At 40.1% G+C, this 23086-nt stretch overlaps 1 protein-coding gene across 1 annotated transcript in view; it reads right to left on the bottom strand.

The window, feature by feature from the left end:
• Nucleotides 1–23086, bottom strand: part of tmem70 (transmembrane protein 70) — a 56376-nt gene that overhangs the window by 8729 nt on the left and 24561 nt on the right. Inside the window, exon 2 of the mRNA XM_080034751.1 lies at nucleotides 21663–21762. Coding sequence (XP_079890877.1) covers nucleotides 21663–21762 — 100 coding nt within the window. The remainder of the gene's footprint in view (nucleotides 1–21662; nucleotides 21763–23086) is intronic.

Consider the following 23086-nt stretch of genomic DNA (forward strand, 5'->3'; position numbering starts at 1 on the left):
CGACCTGAGAATCTACTCCGACCTGAGTGTTGCCCTCGCCAAAAGAAGAGCCGCCTTCAACCCCATCAAGGGAGTCCTATACCAAAAAGGTGTGGAGTTTCGTCTACAATATCCAGCCCGCCTGAAGATTATGTTCAAAGGAGAGAGCCACACTTTTCACTCACCGGAGGATGCCAGGGCTTTCTATGAGCAACGAGTGTCTACCTGACGCGGTCCACTGCTTCACAGGTCGGGACGCACGACACATCGGTGATGAGAGGTTTACGAACATAAACAATACGGGTATGCATACAAGACGAGACATGCGAGTCTGTGATCGTCATAGCTATTATTATTATTATTATTATTATTTCTTTTTTTTCTATCAACTTAAACGGGGATAACAATGCTTATTAACACTTGACTGACCCCCCTCTCCCTCTATGTTTCTTTATCTGCATGTTAAGTGTCGATGCAGAGAATGTATTACTGCCATGCCATGTTTAAAAAACGGCAATGTTAAGTTATTACCTTTCTATTTTCTTTCCCTAATATCTATTTTGTTGGCAAAATTACTTAAATACCAATAAGAGAAGAGGGATGAGGAAGGAGAGATGAGAATGGAGAGGAGAGAAGGAAAAAAAAAAATATATGTATTATCAGTAGCGGCATTAAGTTAAAATAATTTTGAGTTTGCAGTGTAATACATATTGTGTGTGTGTTTTTTTTTTTGTTTTTTTTTCTCATTTTGTCTTTATTGCTACTCTTATTCAGTTAAAGGGAGTCTCCTCTGTAGCTAATTAGTTTAGGATGAAGATAGTGGTAGTCCACCGGAAGCACAACAAGGGTGTGGGTCTACATCCATCCCTCCCTGGCAGGGAGAACTGGATGGGTGTTGGGGATTTAGTTGGGAAGGGTTATGTATCTCCTCTTTTTTTTCTTTTTCTTTTTTGTATTGTTTTCTCCTTTTCTTTTTTGGTTACCGGGGCTAGTATTAAATTTGACATTATGCTAAACTGGGTGATCCCTATGAAATTATATGAGAATATCAGTATAGACACTTCTTACATCAAAATGTCATATAATACAAACTGTCCTACAAACACATTAAAACAAATTAACTATATATGGGAGGTTTAAAGGTGATTTCATGGAATGTTTCGGGTTGTAATCATCCCATTAAACGTAAGAAAATAATCAATTGGTTAAAACAAAATGGATCTGATATTGCAATGATACAAGAAACGCACTTGAGTAAAGAGGAAGCTGAAAAATTTAAGAGGGGTTGGATTGGGCAAGTATATTGTAGTGTGTATAACAGTAGAAGTAGAGGTGTAAGTATTCTTGTTAGAAAAAATCTGAACTTAGTGGTCCATAATAGCCAGGCTGATCAGGAGGGTAGATGGATAGCCCTCGATGCACAAATAGACAATGAGAGACTCACCATCATGAATATATGCTCCAAATGTTTTAACTCCCAACTTTTTCTATGAAATCTGCAATGTTATAAGAACCATTGGGAACCAAAGCATTATTCTTGGTGGGGATTTCAATCAGGTCAGAGATGCAAAATTGGACAGATCTGTGTTCAGACAGGGTGCACGACAGACATGTACAGCCATTGAAACAATTATGGATGATCTGAATTTGCTAGATATCTGGCGCGTGCTACACCCATTAGGAAAGGACTTTACTTTCTTTTCCAATCCACACCAATCATTTTCCCGAATTGATTACATATTGGTGTCCAAGAACCTCGTTAGTTATGTCCAGAATGCTTCCATTGGAAACATAGTTATTTCCGATCATGCACCAGTTGACTTAATAATAAGCAGTTTAGACAAAGGGGAAAGAACAAGTCGATGGAGATTCAATAACTCATTACTGCAAAATGATACGTCATGTTCTGTAATTGTAGCAGCAATGGAGGAATACTGGACATATAATGAAGGCTCTGTATCTGATCCTGGTATTGTATGGGAGGCATTTAAAGCAGTCCTAAGAGGGCAACTTATTCAACATTGCTCATATCAAAAAAAGAAGGAACGGGAAAAATTACTTAACCTTGAGCAACAGTTGAATTATCTCAAACTTCAATATATTAAAAAACCAGACATAGTTACCTGGAAAAGTATGAACACCACAAGATTTGAAATTAATAGTATCCATCAAAAGAAAGCAGAATACGCCCTCTTTTGTACGAAACAACGCCACTATGAACAAGGAGAAAGAGTAGGAAAGATGTTGGCACATAGGGTTAAACAACTCACTACACAAAATATCATCCCATCAATTTTTAATATTCATAATGACTTAACTACAGAGAAGAATGAAATTAATAAAGTTTTTCGGGACTTCTATCAAGATCTGTATACATCACGGTTGCCACAGACCAATACGACAATTTTTTTTCCACACTAGATGTGCCCCATATCTCCTCACCCAATACTGAGCTACTGGAAAAACAAATTTCATTGCAAGAGGTCAAAGACGCAATAAAAGGCCTCAGATCAGGCCGAGCCCATGGAGACGATGGTTATCCATCTGATTTTTACAAAAAGTTTAGTGATATACTTGCCCCTAGGTTATTGGACGTGTTCCATAGTGCACTGGCAAAGGGTATACTCCCCCCAAGTATGAGAAAAAGCTTGATCACAATTATCCATAAAAAAGGGAAAGACCCTATGCATTGTGGTAGCTATAGACCAATTTCGTTAGGAAATGTTGATGCCAAAATACTAGCCAAAATACTTTCAAATAGATTGGACAACATACTTCCAACAATAATACACCACAATCAAGTAGGGTTTGTCAGGAACCGCTCATCCGCTGATAACATGAGAAGGTTATTACATATATATATATATATATAATTCTTTATTTCAGACCCAGGGGGATCCATATCAACACAAACAACATAAACAAATACACACACACAGAGTAAAAAATACACAGCCTTTCACAATATTCAGTGCCAAGCATACAGACATGATCGCCAATGGTTCCACAGTCTGGAAGAAAATCTGACCGAACTGCATAGAGGGTTGGCCAAAACTGCAATTAAGTTATTTTCAGACTCAGATGCCCTACACATAAATCCATGCATCAGGCCACGTAACACAGCAGAGCAGGTAGGGACCCCAACACTTACAAACATTTGGCTTGCACTGGAGCTTCTTGGAGCTCTCAGCAGTAGCCTCATGCTATCATTATAGGCCACTGTAAGCTTTCTAATGCTGCCTTGTTTATAACGACACCACAGGTGGGCAGCATACAGCGGCGTACAATAGGCTCTAAAGAGTGAGATTTTGACAGGTACAGAGCACATACTAAACTTACGGCAGAGCATGTTCGCTTGTGCATACAGCTTCCGACGCTGCCTATAGATATCATTGTCATCAGACAGGTCATTAGACATAATATGGCCCAAGTATGTAATTTCACTGCACACACTGAGTGCAGTGCCAGACAGATAGAAGTCAGGGAAGGTTGACTGTCTGTCTCCTCTGCTTCTGACAATCATGATCTTACTCTTTTTTGCGTTGTATTTTATGTCAAAATCATCACCATACTGTGTGCATACTCTCAGAAGCTGTTGTAGACCAGCACTATATGGGCTAAAGATGACCAGATCATCTGCGTACATAAGGTGGTTAATGAGTGAGTCCCCAATCCTACAGCCTGTACCAGATGCATTTAAAATCAAAGACAAGTCATTCATATACATATTAAAAAGAAAAGGAGACAAAATTCCGCCCTGGCGAACACCATTGGTAACATGGAAGGGATCAGATGTTACACTCCCCCATCTCACCCTCATTGCCTGATGCGAGTACCAATAGACCAAGATTCTAATTAAAAAACCAGGGACCCCACTTTTAGACAATTTTAAAAACAATTTCCCATGATTAACACGATCAAAAGCTTTAGAAGCATCAATAAAACACATGAACATTGTGGAATTTTGCCTATTATATTTATCTAAAATTTCCTTTAGTGCAAAAATACATAAATCAGTACCATGCTTTCTTTTAAAACCAAATTGGTGGTCAGTAGACAGGACATACCTCTCAAGTCTACTCAGTAGAACTGTCTCCAGCACTTTGGACATGACACTGGCCAAAGCTATTGGCCTGTAATTATCAGAGCTGTTTAGCTTCCCCACTTTATCTTTTATCACTGGTACTAGCACAACAGAGAGCATAGAATCTGGTAACACTCCATGAACAAAAAGGCCTGTGTAACATAGAGCCACCAGAGGGTATAGTTTCTTACTGGCAAGTTTAACATGTTCAGCTGTAATATCATCCTGACCACAGGCCTTGTTATCTCTTAACTTCAATATTGCTTCATGGACTTCAGCAGCAGTGACAATAACATCATCATTAAAATATACACTATCCACTACAAACATATTACCTTTTACACAGTTTAACAGTTCATAGTATTGTTTCCGCCATAACTGTGAAATTTCATCAGGACCACTCACACCATCTATATTAGATGGAAGAGATTTTTTGCAATTATTGATAGTTTTTATTTCTTTCCAGAAGTCATTAACATTATTTTTTTGCAGCTTCCTTGCCAGTGAATCTGACCTCATAGTGTTTTCATTTCTTTTGATATAGCGAAGTGCATTTTTAAATCTAGCATTAGTGCATTTTTTATTTTCAAATAAAGGGCCATGCCTGCTTTTGCCTGACTCAGCCCATTCTTTAAAAGCATTTCGGGCCTCTGCATGGAGCTCTTCTACATGGTCCTTCCAACCTGGCTTAGCATTGAACACTTTAGTCCTATGTTTATATAGTGGCCTGCTCGAAATTTTAAGAGACTCCACAATTGCTTCATACAAAGAACATAACTCTTTACAATGTTGATCATCTTTACAGTTCATATCCCGACACCATAAGGCATCTCTTGGTACCTGAATATTACACAGCAAAGCATCAGTATCACTAACATATTTATTGAGATCTGTGCTAGACAGTTTTGTCCAATCTATTTTTCTTACATCAATGCCTTTATCCACAGGCAACAACACAGGTAAATTGCCAGTGTTCAAGACCATGTGAAAGGGTATATGGTCCGTAGTAGCCAAATCATAGTCAATCTTCATAATGTCAATGGAGTCATGGGCATCCACTGTACAAAGGCAGTGATCTAGCCACGAAGTAGAGTGCCAGGCCTCGCTGATATAGGTATAACTATCATTTGGCAATAGTAATTTACTTGATAAAATCAATCCACTGTCTGAACTAAACTGAGCCAAATGTTTACCAAATAAAGAGTTGGCATCAGTTACATCAGCATTCATGTCACCAATAACATATATGCAGGTAGAAGGATTGTCCTGAATAAAAGACATGATAAATGCCAATCTACTGAGGTACTCATCCTCATTTTTCATGCACTCATATGGCGTATAGACATTTAAAATCATTATTTTCTTATCATTACAACACAGCTCAATTCCAATTGCCCAGTCAACTCCCAGTCGTATAACATTAACCAACTGGTCATATTTTTATTCCACATGGTGGCCACGCCCCCTGGGATCCTCCCCCGGACGACTTTAGCGCTCAAGTCAGTTGTTGATTCACCTGCCCCATGAAAGTCCCTATGTATAGAATTTAGTCCTCCCAGGTCTTGTTTAGCCAGGAACGTCTCCTGAACACACAAAATGTCACATCTCTCCATCAGTTTGTCCACAACAACACGGCGTGATTTATCAGTTTCACTGTGGCCAACACGCAGTCCACGCGCATTGTAAGATACGACACAGATGTTCATAGTAAGGTTCATTCATATCCCAGCAGCTACTAATGCAGACCGGCTCTCGTGTGGAGCTACAGGTGTACCATGGCAATTCAGTTCACTCCCCCCCTCACCAACAACCTTGGGTACACGGGCCTCATAATAGCGGCGAACATAAGTCCCCTCGGGCCAGAGTTTTGGATCATACATATCAGCAACATTGTTACATTCAGCGGTGATGTGAAAAGAGCCATACCTGCTGCGGGCCGACTCGATCTTTCGACACGTCACTGTTTTAGCCTCCAACTTCTCCGTTAAATAGTCACGCAGCGTGTCTGCATCCAGAGTGGGAGAAAACCTAGTGGCAAACACATTCACCAGCTTTGTTTTCACCACTCCAATGTTACTCTCAGTGCCAGTTCCAATTATTCCATCATTCCTTTGCTCACGTTTAAAGTGAGCTGGCTTGTTGCGGGGTTTCGGTGGCACATTTGCTTTAAGGGACCCCAACTTTTTGCGACCTTTTTTCACAGCAGCGCTCCACTGTGGGGACTGTGGCTGTGATCGTGGCGATGTGACTTCCACATCCAGTAGCTCCTGCTGTTGAGTGGAGCCCACCAGCCCCTTCCAGTCTACCCGTGAGGTGCTGGCGATCTCGCCGGTATGCCTATATACTATGGGAGAGCAGAGAGAACCCAGACCCTGTCATGGCCTTTTCACTAGATGCAGAGAAGGCCTTCGACAGGGTCGAATGGGGCTTCCTATTTTATACACTAAATAGATTTGGTTTTGGACCAACATTCCTAGCATGGATAAAATTATTATATATGGACCCCATGGCATCAGTGTTATGGCATCACATCCTCCCCTTTTAACCTATATAGAGGCACCAAGCAGGGATGCCCGCTTTCCCCCCTCATCTTTGCAATTGCCCTTGAGCCTTTAGCCATTGCTATACGGAACAATGTAAATATCAAAGGGGTTACAGCGGGTCATCAGGAACATAAACTGTTTTTATATGCGGACAATATTTTATTGGTCTCAAGCAACCCAGAAACAACTGTCCCCATAATTAGTTCCCTGATCGATAGGTTCTCCAAGATCTCAGGTTATAGAATTAACTGGACCAAATCAGAGGTAATGCCCATATCAAACATCGCCACACAATCACTTGGCACTAAATGGCCGTTTAGATGGGTAGCCTCAGGTTTGACCTATCTTGGTATTAAACTTATGCCCAACATTTAAAAAATGATGCAAGTTAACCTTCAGCCTATTATACAAAACATTGAGTCCCTATTACTTAATTGGAGCAAGCTAAATGTGTCACTTTTAGGCAGGATTAACTTAATAAAAATTATCATAATGCCAAAGGTCAACTACATAACCTATATGTTGCCACTTTCCTTTCCTGCTCATCTCCGAAAAGAATACGATAAGTGTGTTGAATCATTCATATGGCAAGGTAAAAAGCCTCTCTTTAATCGTACCAAATTATACTCTGCTAAGAATAGTGGGGGACTATCCCTTCCTAGATTAGATTGGTATCAAAGTTAATTCTCACTTGCCCAAACATCAAAATATAACCTGCCCCATCACAGAGTCCCTGCCTGGGTACTAATTGAGAAAGAACTACTTTATCCTTTTAGTATAGAAACATATGTGACACAGAAAAGCACGTCTAATGCGGTTCTTAATTCTGTGCTCGAATTTACAAGGGAAAGCTGGAAAATGGTACATTGTCATGTTAAAAATAACCCATCACTGACACTTGAAGCATCAATATGGTTCAATTCAAGGATTAGAATAGCCAAAAAGCCATTTTGCTGGTACCAGTGGGCCAAAGTGGGAATTTTACATCTGAGGGACTTATATGACAAGGGCCATATGGTAACATTTGAACATTTGAAACAACATTACAATCTGACAAATACTGACTTCTGGAAATATCTCCAGTTACGTCACTGTCTCCTGTCAATCATGAGCTCTGGACCTGACCCTAACACTGAAATACAACGTATGCTTCATCATGCCAGCCAAAAAAAAGGTGGTGCCTCACTATTTTACAATTACATTAGAGATTCCAATGCACCAAAATTAAATAGTCTCAAATTAATATGGGAGAAAGATATAAGAGAAAATATAGAACAACAACACTGGAAGGAAGCCATATCTAGCTGGCACACAACTGCTTGAGAAATCAAAACACAATACACAAATTATAAAATCCTCCATCGGGAGAAACGTCCGGTGTCATGGCGGAGTGAAGACGTCCCTCACAAGCTCTCCTCGCATATTACATAATTTATCGGCTTAAAGCCCTATTTCTCGGCTAAAGTCACGTCGTTTTTCCCCTCACCACCCTTTGTCACTTTTCTGATACCTTCTATCCGGTTAACATGTCGAACAAACCCGGCAGAGGTAAAAACGCAAAGTCTGAGCAGTCCCTGCTAACAAATGCCTTTGCTAGCAAACCAACTACGCCGACTCCCATGCCGACTCCGAGCAATGCTACTAGCAAACCAGCCAGTAATGCTCCTGGCAAATCAACGGTGAGCAATGCCAACGTGGAGCTATCGCACGGGGCTCTGAAAGAACTGCGAGAGGCCATCAAAGCTGATGTAGCCGCTATGAAGGACGAAATTTTATCAGAGCTACGTTCTTCTATTTCAACCCTCCAAGCTACCGTTTCTGTGCACACCGATAAAATATCCGACATCGAAACCGCTCTGACGGACGTGGATGGGCGAGTGGGTGAGCTTGAAACTTGCTACGCTGCTTTGCAAGATGAGAACTCCAAGCTGTACGCTAAATTAGACTCCCTGGAAAACTTCTCCAGGAGGAATAATATAAGAGTTACTGGTTTGGAGGAGAAAGTCGAAGGAAACCACCCAACTGCTTTCATGGAAAAGTTCCTGATCGAGATTTTTGGAGAGGACAGTTTCACTCGCCCGCCTGTGGTTGACCGTGCCCATCACACTTTAAGACCGCCGCAGCCGTCTGGTCCCCCGCGCGATGGTTGTCCGGATGCACTACTACCAGACGAAGGAGCAGATTCTTCGGATGTCTTACGAGAGAGGCCAGCTGACCTACCGAGGAGCAAAGATCAGCTTTTACCCCGACCTCAGTGCTGATTTACTACGCCGGAGAGCCGCTTTCCTTCCAGTCAAAAAGCTGCTGAGAGAGGCAGGAGTGAAATACTCCCTACTACACCCTGCAAGGCTCCGGTTCGTTTTCAACGGGAAGAAGCAGGAATTCGCCGACGAGGCGGCTGCTTTTGCCAAGTCCACTATTCCTACGTTGGGCACGGCGAGAAACAACGGGGAGTGATGGTATGTGGGACTTCAACCTCATGTTGTAATTGACTGTGATCTTCCTACCCAAACTAATTTGTGGTTATAACGTTTCTAGTTTACTTCAACGTCAATCCGGGGCTATTAGTCTGAATATCACACGTTGCCAATGTTTACATTTTGTGTGATGCTATATTTGAATAGCCTTACTTTTTTCTTTTTCTTTTAATGTATTGGTTTGGTGGAAGCTGCCCGGGAAGGTCACGTCAGACAATAAGTTTGAAGGGGAAAAAAGTGGACATGGTGGAAACTAATTGTGTACTAAATGACAATATTGAGTGGTTTTAAGTTTATTTACCCTCTGTCTAGTGAGGAGAGTTAAGGTGTAAGCATTGTTGAGCTAAGATACACCTCTTGTGCAAGCGTGTTTTTTGGGGTTTTAGTGCACTTAGTTTGGGTAAGTGCTGGGGAGGGGGGGTGGGCATACTCTTGAGTCATTATAATGTATATTATACACTTTTTTTTTCGCTCTTTTTCTTTCTTCCTTATATTACTCTATTGACATACACTTATCATTGCTACTGTCATTATTACTGTGATTAAAAAGTATGAGCTCAGTTAAGATGAGTGGCAGAAAAGTTAAGTTCATCTCTTGGAACGTAAAAGCACTGAACCACCCTGTAAAGAGGAATAAAGTGTTAGCACATTTAGATCAACTTGGTGTAGGAATAGCTTTCCTCCAAGAAACTCATTTATGCAGGGCAGATGTTATGAGAATTCAGAGGAGTTGGGTGGGTAAAGTCTTCCATTCTAAGTTCAATTCAAAGGCTAGGGGCACAGCCATTCTGGTACACAAAGGCGTTACCTTTGAAAGCGACAAAATAATTGCAGATCCAGATGGCAGGTTCATTATTGTTACTGGTCAGCTTTTAAATAAGCCTGTCATCCTTGCTAGTGTCTATGCTCCCAACTGGGATGACTGTAACTTTATTAACTCTTTTTTCTCTACTATCCCTGATGTCAATAATCGTCAGTTGATTATTGGGGGGGATTTCAATTGTGTGCTCTGCCCCAGTCTGGACCGCTCATCGACCAACCCTTCCCCCATTTCCAAAACTGCTGCAGCTATTAATTCTTTTATGGAACAATATGGTATGTTTGACCCTTGGCGCTTTCATTTCCCTAACAGTAGCGCTTTTTCTTTCTTTTCTCCAGTCCACCATACGTTTTCTAGAATCGACTTTTTTATTTTAGATTCTAGGCTTTTACCCCTTTCAGCCCCACCTATTTATCACGGTATAGTTATATCCGATCACGCCCCCCTTTCTTTTGAACTGAATTTTCCTGATCAACCTGCCCTATATAAATCATGGCGCTTGAACCCTCTTTTGCTCTCCGAGAGTGCATTTGTGACATTCATTCAAAAACAAATTAGGACTTTTATTGAAACAAATGCCTCTCCGGAAGTATCTCATAGTACCATATGGGAAACACTAAAAGCTTACATACGCGGCCAAATTATTGGATATGCTTCACACACTAAAAAAGCTAGGATGGCTAAATTAGAAGATCTGTCTGTCCAGATTTTGAAGCTAGACAACCAATATGCCTCAGCACCCACTGCTGAACTTTACCGTCAATGGATTTGTCTACAGACAGAGTTTGATTTAGCTTCCACGTCAAAAGCGGAACAGCTGTTATTGAAATCTCGACATACATTTTATGAGTTTGGCGACAAGGCAGGCAAGCTTCTTGCTCACCAATCCCGCCAGGCTGCCGCCTCGCGCCAGATAATCCAAGTTAAGACCACCTCGGGCGTGGTGACCACAGACCACAAGGAGATCAATGATTCTTTTGTGTCATTCTATACCAATCTATACACTTCCGATTGTGACAATAGCGTTTCCGATTCTTTTTTTCACAATTTGACACTGCCATCCCTTGTTGATTCTCAGAAAAGTGACCTGGATTCCCCTTTGACGTTAAAGGAAATTTCAGATTCCATTTTAAGTATGCAATCTGGGAAATCCCCCGGACCGGATGGGTTCCCAGTGGAGTTTTTTTTTAAATTTGCTAAGGATTTATCCCCATTAATGCTGTCTATGTTTAATGAATCGTATTCATCTGGTCATCTCCCTGAAACCTTGAATCAGGCCTTCATTTGTCTCCTACACAAAAAGGGCAAAGATCCTTTGTGTTGTCAGTCTTACAGACCAATTTCCCTTTTAAATTTAGATTATAAAATCCTGGCCAAGACTCTCGCTAGGCGGCTCGAGAACGTTCTCCCAGATTTGGTGCTGTCAGATCAAACCGGATTTATTCGTAGCAGACACTCTTTTTCTAATATTCGTAGGCTTTTTGATATCATTTACACTTCCACCCGGTCTGAAGTCCCCGAATGTGTAATAAGCTTAGATGCAGAGAAAGCTTTTTTTTTTTTTTTAAACTTCTTTTTATTGAGTTTTTACATTATAAAAAACAATTACAAAATAAACATTGAAATATATCTATATCTCCCCGACCCACCCCCCCTCTTGATGTACAATTAAATGCATATGAATAACATAAAAAAAAATATATATTATATATATTATATATATATATATATATATATTATATATATATATATATATATTATATATATATATATATATATATATATATATATATATATATAGGGGAAGGTGGGGTGATTTGTGCAACTTTTTACTCAAAGTGATTTTAAAGTGAGGCCTTGACAGTTATGTCTCCAACTCAAATATGTACATATATTTCAGGATGTTGTGCATCCCTGGCAATAAAAACTTTGGATCTGGAATAAACTGTTTAAGAAATATAGCTTTCGGAAAAAAAGTTGTCTTGTCGCACAAATCACCCCACGTAAGTCACCATCATCATCTTTCTGGCCATCTGAACTCTCATCAGTGGTGTCGTTAAGTGGAATTGAGATGTCACTCTCTCCTGAGCTACTGTAGACTATCACTTTCTTTTGGTGACCAGCGTATACAGCCATGCCACTGGCACAACTCTCAGAAATGTACTTTGCACTAGTTGCTCCGTGCTTGTGGAACCAACTGCCACCTGACAAATGTGATTCCCCCTACATTTCTGCCTTTAAATCAAGGCTCAAAACCCATATGTACACCCTGGTGTTTCCTCCCCATTAACCTCTGCACTACTTACTTACCTCTGCACTACTATCTGTGTTTATGTGGATGTATGGGCTTTACGTCTTTTATTTTGGTTATTGTTATTTTACCTTCATTGTTTACCTACTGAATGCACTATGTACAGCACTTTGGACAGTGCAAACTGTCATAAATGTGCTTTTATAAATACATTTTACTTACTTACTTACTTATAACTCACCCAGGCCCTTGCGCACAAATCACCCCATCCCCAGAATTTTGGATAATAGGCATGATGCAGCAATTTAGGGTTGACATTGTGCTAACTATATAGACTCAAAGTGTAGCATACCAAAGCACTAAAACATGTGTCAAATGTTTTCAAACGTGTCTATAATTGTTCAGACACAATAATCAAAAAACCTTGATCATGGAAATTTTACTTTGAAAGGCAAAACACAGTTTTTTGAGCTTAAATGTGCTTATATCTTATTCCTTGTGTCTCCCTTCTTTACAGGATGAGTCAAATGGATGGCTCTTCTTAAATATGTGGTCACATTTCCAATTTCTTCCACGGTTTTCTAGAAACAAGGGGTTTTGCAACTTCCAAAATGCACAAATCACCCCACCTTCCCCTATAATAATAATAAAAATAAAAAATAAAGTACAATGGTACTAGTTGAAATAGCACAGGAATACAGAAGTAATAATACAATAAGTACTAAAATACTGTAATAATTGATAAAAAAAAAAAAAAAAAAAAAAAAAAAAACTCTTACACTCTTTCTGACAAGGGATAAACACTCATGACAGTACTCAATACACTATACACTACGAATCCACCCAGTCTGTAATTTGGGTAATGTTGTCAAAATACAAGAGAAAAGGCATCCATACTTTTTCAAATTTATTTGCAGCTCCCCTCAATGTGAATTTGATCTTTTCAAGCTTTAAATAGAACATGATCTCTTTTAGCCATCTAGTATGAGATGGTGGGATTGGTCTCTTCCAGTTAAGCAGTATAAGGCGGCGGGCTAGCAAAGTTGTAAATGCGACCACATAATGCAACCCAGCCGGCCATATTGTATCTCTGGGCATCACCCCAAAAAGAGCAATGATGGGCTGAGGACTAATTTTAATACTGTAAATGTCGCTAAGAGAGCCAAAAATCTTTTCCCAAAATGTCTGAAGCCGCTGGCATGACCAAAACATATGTAACCAGGTGGCGGTAGAAGATTTACATCGCTCACACGTGGGATCGGTGTTTGGATATATCTTTGCTAGTTTCTCTTTAGTGAGGTGAAGACGATGAAGTATCTTAAACTGAATTAAACCGTGCCTGGCACAGGGAGATGAGGAGTGCACACGCCCAAGGATTAAATCCCACTGATCATCTTCAAATGACAGACCTAAATCATGTTCCCAAATCAATTTTAAATTTATCAGAGTTTGAGGATTGATAGCATCAATTACCCCATAAATCCAGGAGATGGCACCCTTGAGATCAGTGTCCGCTGCTAAAAGGATATCAATAGGTGTGCTTGGTGGTTGAGCAGGGAAGGGATGATAACCGCTTTGTACAAAGTGTCTAATCTGCATATACCGAAACATATGGGAACGGGGCAATAAGTACTTCTCTGAAAGTTGCCTAAAGGAAGCAAATATCTTGTTTAGATATAAATCTTGAACTAGTCTAATTCCATTGCCATGCCAGGCCCGAAAAGCCAGATCTGACATGGAGGGGGTGAAAAGATGGTTTGAAAGGATAGGAGCCTGTAGTGAAGCGCTTTGCAATCCAAAATGTTTCCGAAATTGAACCCAGATCTTTATGGTATGGGCAACTACGGGGTTTTCAAAGGAGCCAGAATTAAGAGGTAAAGGAGCCGTTATCAGCGAGTGGAGTTGCAATTTAAAAGATTCCAATTCAACCCAAGCAGGAGCTTCCACACCAGAACTACACTTAGCCCATATCATAACCTTCTGTATATTGCTAGCCCAGTAATAATAAAGGAAATTAGGCATTGCCATCCCTCCCAATTTTTTTCGGTCTTTGTAAAAAAGATTTACGAATACGAGGGATCTTACCATCCCATAAAAAAGCACTTAAAACTTGATCCAGTGTCAAAAAATGTTTCTTTGGAATAAAAATCGGAATACATTGAAATAAGTAAAGAAACCTGGGGAGGATGTTCATCTTTATTAGATTAATCCGGCCAGCCAACGAAAGAGGCAATGCACGCCACCGACTTATATCCTGCTTGCACCGATCGAGTAATGGTGTAACATTTAGTTTATATAGCTTATGGAAGGAGCGTGGTACCACTACCCCAAGGTATGTAAAATGAGAGGGCGCTCTCTTGAATGGAAAAACAGCAGAAGGCATATTTAGAGCTGCTGAATTAATGGGATAGAATTCGCTTTTTTGTAAATTCAATTTGTAAACCGCAGAGAAAGCTTTTGACCGGGTGGAGTGGGAATATTTATTTATGGCAATGAGGAAATTTGGCTTTGGCAAGGATTTCATTTCTTGGGTTGAACTATTATATGCTTCTCCCTTAGCTTCCGTTAATACAAATAATTTACAATCAAAATATTTCCCCCTATATAGAGGCACGAGACAGGGTTGCCCACTGAGCCCTCTTCTATTTGCCTTGGCAATAGAACCCCTTGCTGCTTCCCTACGTCAGTGCCAGGCAATTGAGGGGATTACCCGAGGGAATACTACGCACAAACTTTCTCTTTACGCCAATGATCTTCTTCTGTATATTGCTGACCCAGTCTCATCATTGCCGCATGTTCTGTCAACATTAGAACAATTTGGAAAGTTTTCAGGTTACAAATTGAATTTACAAAAAAGCGAATTCTATCCCATTAATTCAGCAGCTCTAAATATACCTTCTGCTGTTTTTCCATTCAAGAGAGCGCCCTCTCATTTTACATACCTTGGGGTAGTGGTACCACGCTCCTTCCATAAGCTATATAAACTAAATTTTACACCATTACTCGATCGGTGCAAGCAGGATATAAGTCGGTGGCGTGCATTGCCTCTTTCGTTGGCTGGCCGGATTAATCTAATAAAGATGAACATCCTCCCCAGGTTTCTTTACTTATTTCAATGTATTCCGATTTTTATTCCAAAGAAACATTTTTTGACACTGGATCAAGTCTTAAGTGCTTTTTTATGGGATGGTAAGATCCCTCGTATTCGTAAATCTTTTTTACAAAGACCGAAAAAAATTGGGAGGGATGGCAATGCCTAATTTCCTTTATTATTACTGGGCTAGCAATATACAGAAGGTTATGATATGGGCTAAGTGTAGTTCTGGTGTGGAAGCTCCTGCTTGGGTTGAATTGGAATCTTTTAAATTGCAACTCCACTCGCTGATAACGGCTCCTTTACCTCTTAATTCTGGCTCCTTTGAAAACCCCGTAGTTGCCCATACCATAAAGATCTGGGTTCAATTTCGGAAACATTTTGGATTGCAAAGCGCTTCACTACAGGCTCCTATCCTTTCAAACCATCTTTTCACCCCCTCCATGTCAGATCTGGCTTTTCGGGCCTGGCATGGCAATGGAATTAGACTAGTTCAAGATTTATATCTAAACAAGATATTTGCTTCCTTTAGGCAACTTTCAGAGAAGTACTTATTGCCCCGTTCCCATATGTTTCGGTATATGCAGATTAGACACTTTGTACAAAGCGGTTATCATCCCTTCCCTGCTCAACCACCAAGCACACCTATTGATATCCTTTTAGCAGCGGACACTGATCTCAAGGGTGCCATCTCCTGGATTTATGGGGTAATTGATGCTATCAATCCTCAAACTCTGATAAATTTAAAATTGATTTGGGAACATGATTTAGGTCCGTCATTTGAAGATGATCAGTGGGATTTAATCCTTGGGCGTGTGCACTCCTCATCTCCCTGTGCCAGGCACGGTTTAATTCAGTTTAAGATACTTCATCGTCTTCACCTCACTAAAGAGAAACTAGCAAAGATATATCCAAACACCGATCCCACGTGTGAGCGATGTAAATCTTCTACCGCCACCTGGTTACATATGTTTTGGTCATGCCAGCGGCTTCAGACATTTTGGGAAAAGATTTTTGGCTCTCTTAGCGACATTTACAGTATTAAAATTAGTCCTCAGCCCATCATTGCTCTTTTTGGGGTGATGCCCAGAGATACAATATGGCCGGCTGGGTTGCATGATGTGGTCACATTTACAACTTTGCTAGCCCGCCGCCTTATAGGGGAGAACGGGGTAATTTGTCACATGGGTTGGATGTCACATTCGTTATATCTCGCCACCAGAGCGCGCTAGCTCTGAAATGTTGATATAAAAAAGGTCCAGAATTGGGATCAGAGGTCACATACATAGACTTCCTTGGAGTTAGACTGCTGCATTTCAGGTGAGAGGATGTTTTGTGTTTTTCATGTCAAATTCAAAATATTTTGCTTCTCAGTATTTTTCTTCTAGGCTTTTACACAATGGGTTTATAACAAAACACTTGTTACCCTCAGAAAGTGTGAAGGGTAAACTATAGTTTAGATTGTGGTTAGCAAGCTAATTAGCTGTCAGATGGTTGTTGGCCTTGATGCTAGCAAGAAATTCAAGTTGGGGTTGGTCGTCAAATTTTTTGGGGGGTTGGTTGTCACATGTTATCTCAAGGCTGCAGCCAGAAAAGGAACTCAATAACGAAAGAAATTGTCAAGCTGTATCCTCACTGACACCCCAGAGAAGGAAAGAATAGAGCAGGAAAAGGCAGCTAGCAAGCAAAATAAAAAAGGGCAACAAAATCAAAACAACCCAGTGCATACCAAACTAGACCAGCTGCCAAGGCTACAGTAACTTATGTAGGTCTATTTGTCAACTTGACAATGCAATTAAACATTCAAATTTGGTTCTGCCTCCTTGCCTTCTTTTTAAGATTTTTCCCATTAAGATAACATTGTGACAAACAACCCCATAGTGTGTGACAACTGACCCCTTGATGGGGTTGGTTGTCACAATGTGTCAGAGTGTCTTTGATGGTAAATTACTTCTTCATTACAATAAGTTGGAAAAAAAGAGAGACACACATTTCTAGCCAACACCTTAAGCTTCAATTTAATGTAGGAATGGCTATTGACAGATGTTTTGGTGATGAGCAATTCTCACTAGAGTAAATAGTGTGCCTACTTACCCCGTTCTCCCCTACTGCTTAACTGGAAGAGACCAGTCCCATCATCTCATACTAGATGGCTAAAAGAGATCATGTTCTATTTAAAGCTTGAAAAGATCAAATTCACATTGAGGGGAGCTGCAAATAAATTTGAAAAAGTATGGATGCCTTTTCTCTTGTATTTTGACAACATTACCCAAATTACAGACTGGGTGGATTCGTAGTGTATAGTGTATTGAGTACTGTCATGAGTGTTTATCCCTTGTCAGAAAGAGTGTAAGAGTTTTTATTTTTTTTATTTTTTTTTATTAATTATTACAGTATTTTAGTACTTATTGTATTATTACTTCTGTATTCCTGTGCTATTTCAACTAGTACCATTGTACTTTATTTTTTATTTTTATTATTATTATATATATATATATATATATATATATATATATATATATATATATATATTTTTTTTTATATGTTATTCATATGCATTTAATTGTACATCAAGAGGGGGGGTGGGTCGGGGAGATATAGATATATTTCAATGTTTATTTTGTAATTGTTTTTTATAATGTAAAAACTCAATAAAAAGAAGTTTAAAAAAAAAAAAATCCTCCATCGAGCATACTGGACCCCAAGCAAAATGGCCAGACTAAGGTTAAGAAATGATGATAAATGTTGGCGTTGCCAAAATGAGACTGGAACAATGGTGCATATGTTGTACGAGTGTGTTATGGTAAGGGACCTGTGGACTAATATTGTATACCTTTTAAATGTTTTGTTTAATGTCACCCTAACTAAAAGCCCAGCACTCTGTCTTCTGGGAATAATACCAAGTGATCAACAGTTGCACGGCAAAAAAAAATCATGGTGCCGACTGGCCGTTTTAACAGGATGTAGAATTATCCTGAGGAATTGGAAATCAGTCACCCCTTCATCTTTCGGTGACTGGATTGAACTAATGACAGACATGGCAAACTGTGAAAGGATCACATTCAGACTCACTGGACAACATAATTTCTTCCTAACTACATGGACCCCATTTCTGGACTACATTAACAATAGACAATGACCTAGCATATTCCACAGAAAAGAAAAGAGAAGGGGAAAAAAAAGGAAGGAAGGAAAAAGAAAGGAAAAAAAAGGAAAAAAAAAATATATATATATATATATATATAAATAAAAAATAAATAGATGAATAAAATAAAAGTGGGTAAATAAATGGATAAAGGAAGAAGAGAAGAAATAATAATTTTCTTTTTATTTAAGTGTTGTATTTGTATTTGAGTTTTTTTTTTTTTTTTTTGTATATTGCTAATTGTGTACATTGTTTAAAGAGGAGAGGAAGGGGAGGGGGGTGGAGGGGAAAGGGGAAAAAAAAAAAGGTGTTGCAGGATATGATATGCACGCATTGGGTAACATGAGTTATAGTAAGGGGATGAGTCGATGATTCCGAGAAAGTTTGTTTTCTTGATGTTCATTTATTTTCTGGTTGGGATCAGAGAATGTCTTCTTATGACCCAATACCTGTCCATGAGGTGTGTGTACTAAGGGGTTTACTGTTTACATGCCAGTCTGCAGAGCCTTGACCATGCACTGACACTTGATTTATTATAATCTTTTTTTAAACATATCTTTTGTTTCTTCTACGGAAACAACTACATGTGTGGATGTATGTATGTGTGTATATGTATGTATAGGTATATATATATGTGTATAGGTGTATATGCATGTAGGTATGTGTAGATATGTACCGAATGTATGCAACGATTCCCCCTTTGGATGATATAAATTGCCTGTGACAATAAAAATATATAATACAAAAAGAAAAAGAAAAAACAGCCTCATGTTTCCTCTGATAATCATAAATTACCTTTAACAGCAAACGAGACCATCAGTGCAAAGAAAGACATTTTTATATAGTTTTTATTACTGCATTTGGTCTGGTCGCACACCCAGTCCGATTTTCGGTTTGCGCATGCAGGCTCTATGGTCACATATTCGTATTGGTCGCAGATTTCAGTGTAGCGCAGCAACATGATTTGAGAAGCCTATCCCTCCAGGTGAGGGAAGGGGAGCGGGAGCCTTATTTGAGACAGTTATTTGTCGTCATAATGACTGATAACGGGGCTGAATAATCAAAGAAAAAAAAGAAAATGCAATGAAGAAAAGCTAAAAGGGAGAGTGATAGACGGGCAGGAGGAGCGTGTTGCCAAGCAACATGTACACAATTTCACGGGAGTGAACTAGACTGCAATGTTTACTCCTAAATTAATGAGCGGTACTAAAACAAAGTTTAATTTGCTTCACCATCATCAGATGACCATTATTCATCTGAAATCTTTCAGCTCTGTGAGAGTAGTTAGGTGACACTGCATCAACTCATTGCAATCAGGTGTGTCTGGCACTGACTGGCATTAGTTGATGCAGTGTACACAATTTCACGGGAGTGAACTAGACTGCAATGTTTACTCCTAAATTAATGAGCGGTACTAAAACAAAGTTTAATTTGCTTCACCATCATCAGATGACCATTATTCATCTGAAATCTTTCAGCTCTGTGAGAGTAGTTAGGTGACACTGCATCAACTCATTGCAATCAGGTGTGTCTGGCACTGACTGGCATTAGTTGATGCAGTGTAACTAACCACCGAAAAGAGTCCGTGCCCTCACACTTTCAACACACGGACATGCACTATATTGCGTCCTAATCATTTGACACTCGCACGGCCGGGACGCGCTAGAAAACAGCTTTACGACAGCTGGCGTCATGCATTGATGCATTCATCAGGCTTTTCTCTGCGCTGTCTCAGGTGTTCATAGATTGGCTGTGTTGTCAGGGTAATGTAGTCTTTAACTTTGCAAGTTTTGCACAGCACTTCCTTCTGTCTGATGTCCGTGTACCTGAATCCTAAATATCTCCATAGAGCAGTGCTGCGTTCAGTGCACCTTCACTTGCTAGCTATCTGTTAACGTAACGTAAAACTTTTTATATACCAAAAATGCTCACGGTAGGAAAATAAAATTAATATAATTCTGACTCATTCTGATTAGGAAATTGCGTTCACAGCTGCAACATTAGTCTTATAAGTAAACTTTAAAAAGCTCACAGCATTTGAATATTTGTTTGGTTGATTCACTTAAGCACCATGGACCTATAAAGATGTAACACGCTATCAAAACAGTGCTAGGTTTAGCTTTCATTAGGTAATAATGGTTGACCAGATGACAGAGGAATCTTCGTTAAGAAATTGTTAACCACTATATTACTTTCCAAAAGCGGAGTGTAATTTAAATATCACATATTGCTTTCTCATGAAAGCAATATGGCAGCTTCCTTGTTGCTTCTCTGCGCCAATGAGCAGCTTTCATAGGAATGAATTGGCGCCATTTTTCAATACGGTGTCCATTTCTTTATATGTCCATGGTTTAGACCCTAGCCCTGTGGTGGAAACACGCGTAGTTCCTGCAAATGTTTCTAGTTCAGGAAACTAGTTCCTGTGGTGGAAACGCTGCTTATCATTCAATCTCTCCAAAACACCATCAAATGGTTGTCTGTGATTTTCTCTTGGTGACTTAGGAGTCCTCTTGAGGACACATAGCTTTTCATAGATTGAGGAGTGTTCTGCCCCTGGCATTGAAAGTGTATGTTGTTCTTAACGTGTGTGGCATATGCGTCTGTACCTTTAAGAGGGAATGCTCTAAGGGAGGGGCTGCTAGTTAGGTGACCGGAAGTCACGAGCACGTTATTCACGTAGAGAGAGCATGCAGGGAACAACAGTTTGATCAACTCTTCCATTAGGATTTAGTTCTTCATCTTCTTGTTTGTTAAAGCAACGTCTGTAAGTATTATCTTTATTTTTCCATGTGTTGGATTATAGATTTACCGTTGTATGCTTACTGTTTAGATTTATTAATACCTGCCTTATGTTTGTACTGTCTTTACAGTTTCACAAAATTACCATTAAACTACATGTGTAATCCTCAACACGCTGTGGAGTTTTTTGGGAAACGTTTAGCTGATTGGAGAGTTAGCTTGCTTGGCTAGCGAGCCCAATACAAGGAGCTAGTTTTAGTGCTAAAATGCTTTGTGAATTACACTTATCTTAAAAAGCTAGGAGTCCTAAAATTAGAAGTGAAACACCCCTTACTTTTAAGAGGTACTCCTAAATCAGCAAGTTAGGACCTACTCTTAGCCCTAAGATGTATTGTGAATACGGCCACTGGTAGTGAGGTGGACAAGCGATCAAAGCAGTAATTCTACTACTGAACTGTGACTTAATTACAACTAATATCGGAATAGAAAGACAACGATAAGCTGGTGTTTTTCTGTGGGATGTAGCTCACCTCTAACAGCAGTGCCCAGGCTGCCAGTATAAATGAGGCTCTGGTCTGTGGAGTGGGTCTCCGCTGTGAGACAGCGGGTTGAAGGACAGAACCACTGCAACTATTCAAAAGGAAACACAAACACACACAAAGCACGTGGATGAGTTATTCTGTTGTAGGCTCTTGTCCGTTGTAATGCCCTGCAATGTGTTCATCTATCTATCTATCTATCTATCTATAAAGCAAGAAACGTCTGTCTGTCTGTGTGTGAATCGCATATCTCTCTCACTGTTAGTCAGATCGGCCTGAGCTACTGGATATGGCTTGCGCACGGCACAAAGGTGTGCATCCTTGATTGATTATGAAGTTTTGGACTAAATATGTAGAAGATATCATATTTATATCACGCTGGCGGCGAATACATGGGCACACTGAAGGCCACAGTAACGACGGGCATGAAGTAGTCTGAACCCGCCTCCCTCTGGTTTGATTGGCTGCAACCAAAGCTTGAAATGAGTGACGAGCGGGACACACAGCTGCGACCAAAGCTTGAAATGAGTGACGAGCGGGACACACACAGCAGACCTGCTTCCTACGGGCAATGCACTAGTTTGGTAGACAACATCATAATAAGAGAAATTCTTAGCTATGCCATTTAAATAACCAAGACATCACTCACAGGGTTTCCCACAGTGTATTCCAGCCATGACGGCCCGTCATCCCTAAATTGACCCCTCCATCAATGTTTTCTTTTTTCTGACGCTTTTTTTTAACTGGCATAACTTTTATACAGTCTATAGACGTAACTTTAAACAGACAGGAAGACAGCCCTGAAGCGCTGAACAGCCCTGCTGCCACCGAAGCGCATCAGTCAATAGCAGTGTCTGAGGGCCCACTCACACTAGTGCCGTTGGCCTGTTCCGTGCTGCAGGAAGATTCAGCACGATTCCCCCCCACAGGCCCGTGCTCACACTGCTTGTGGCCAGGGCACGATTGCACCTTGCCAACGTCACCGTGCGCGTTTAGGATTTGGAACGTAGTCTACTTGTAGGCTATACGACTGTTTGTGAATATTTTAATCCGGCCAAATTTGCATCATATATTCCACTTCCACATTAGAGCAACGAGAATCCTTAAGCTATTGTTTTTTTTAAAAAATGTAGCCTTGACGTAATAGGTCGCGGTGGACAGTCTCATATTTGTGCAGCACGCTGTTTATTATTAATATAACGGCCCGTCATCAGACCACACGTACCGGATGGTTTTATACACATCGATCGCTCCATCAAATCCAAGTCAGAACTTTTTGTATGGGCAGAGATCGTTTTTTTAATTGTCTTTATAAAGTTTCTTGTTAAACCTTAGTGTAGGCTACTGTTTCCTTATCACCAGGCCGCGGAGTCCCGTTGTGTGTTGTTTTGTGTTCGTCTCCACCGCCATGCGTA

This window comes from Ammodytes marinus, assembly GCF_949987685.1.
Source record: "Ammodytes marinus genome assembly, chromosome: 9".
NCBI classification, from domain to species: domain Eukaryota; kingdom Metazoa; phylum Chordata; class Actinopteri; order Uranoscopiformes; family Ammodytidae; genus Ammodytes; species Ammodytes marinus.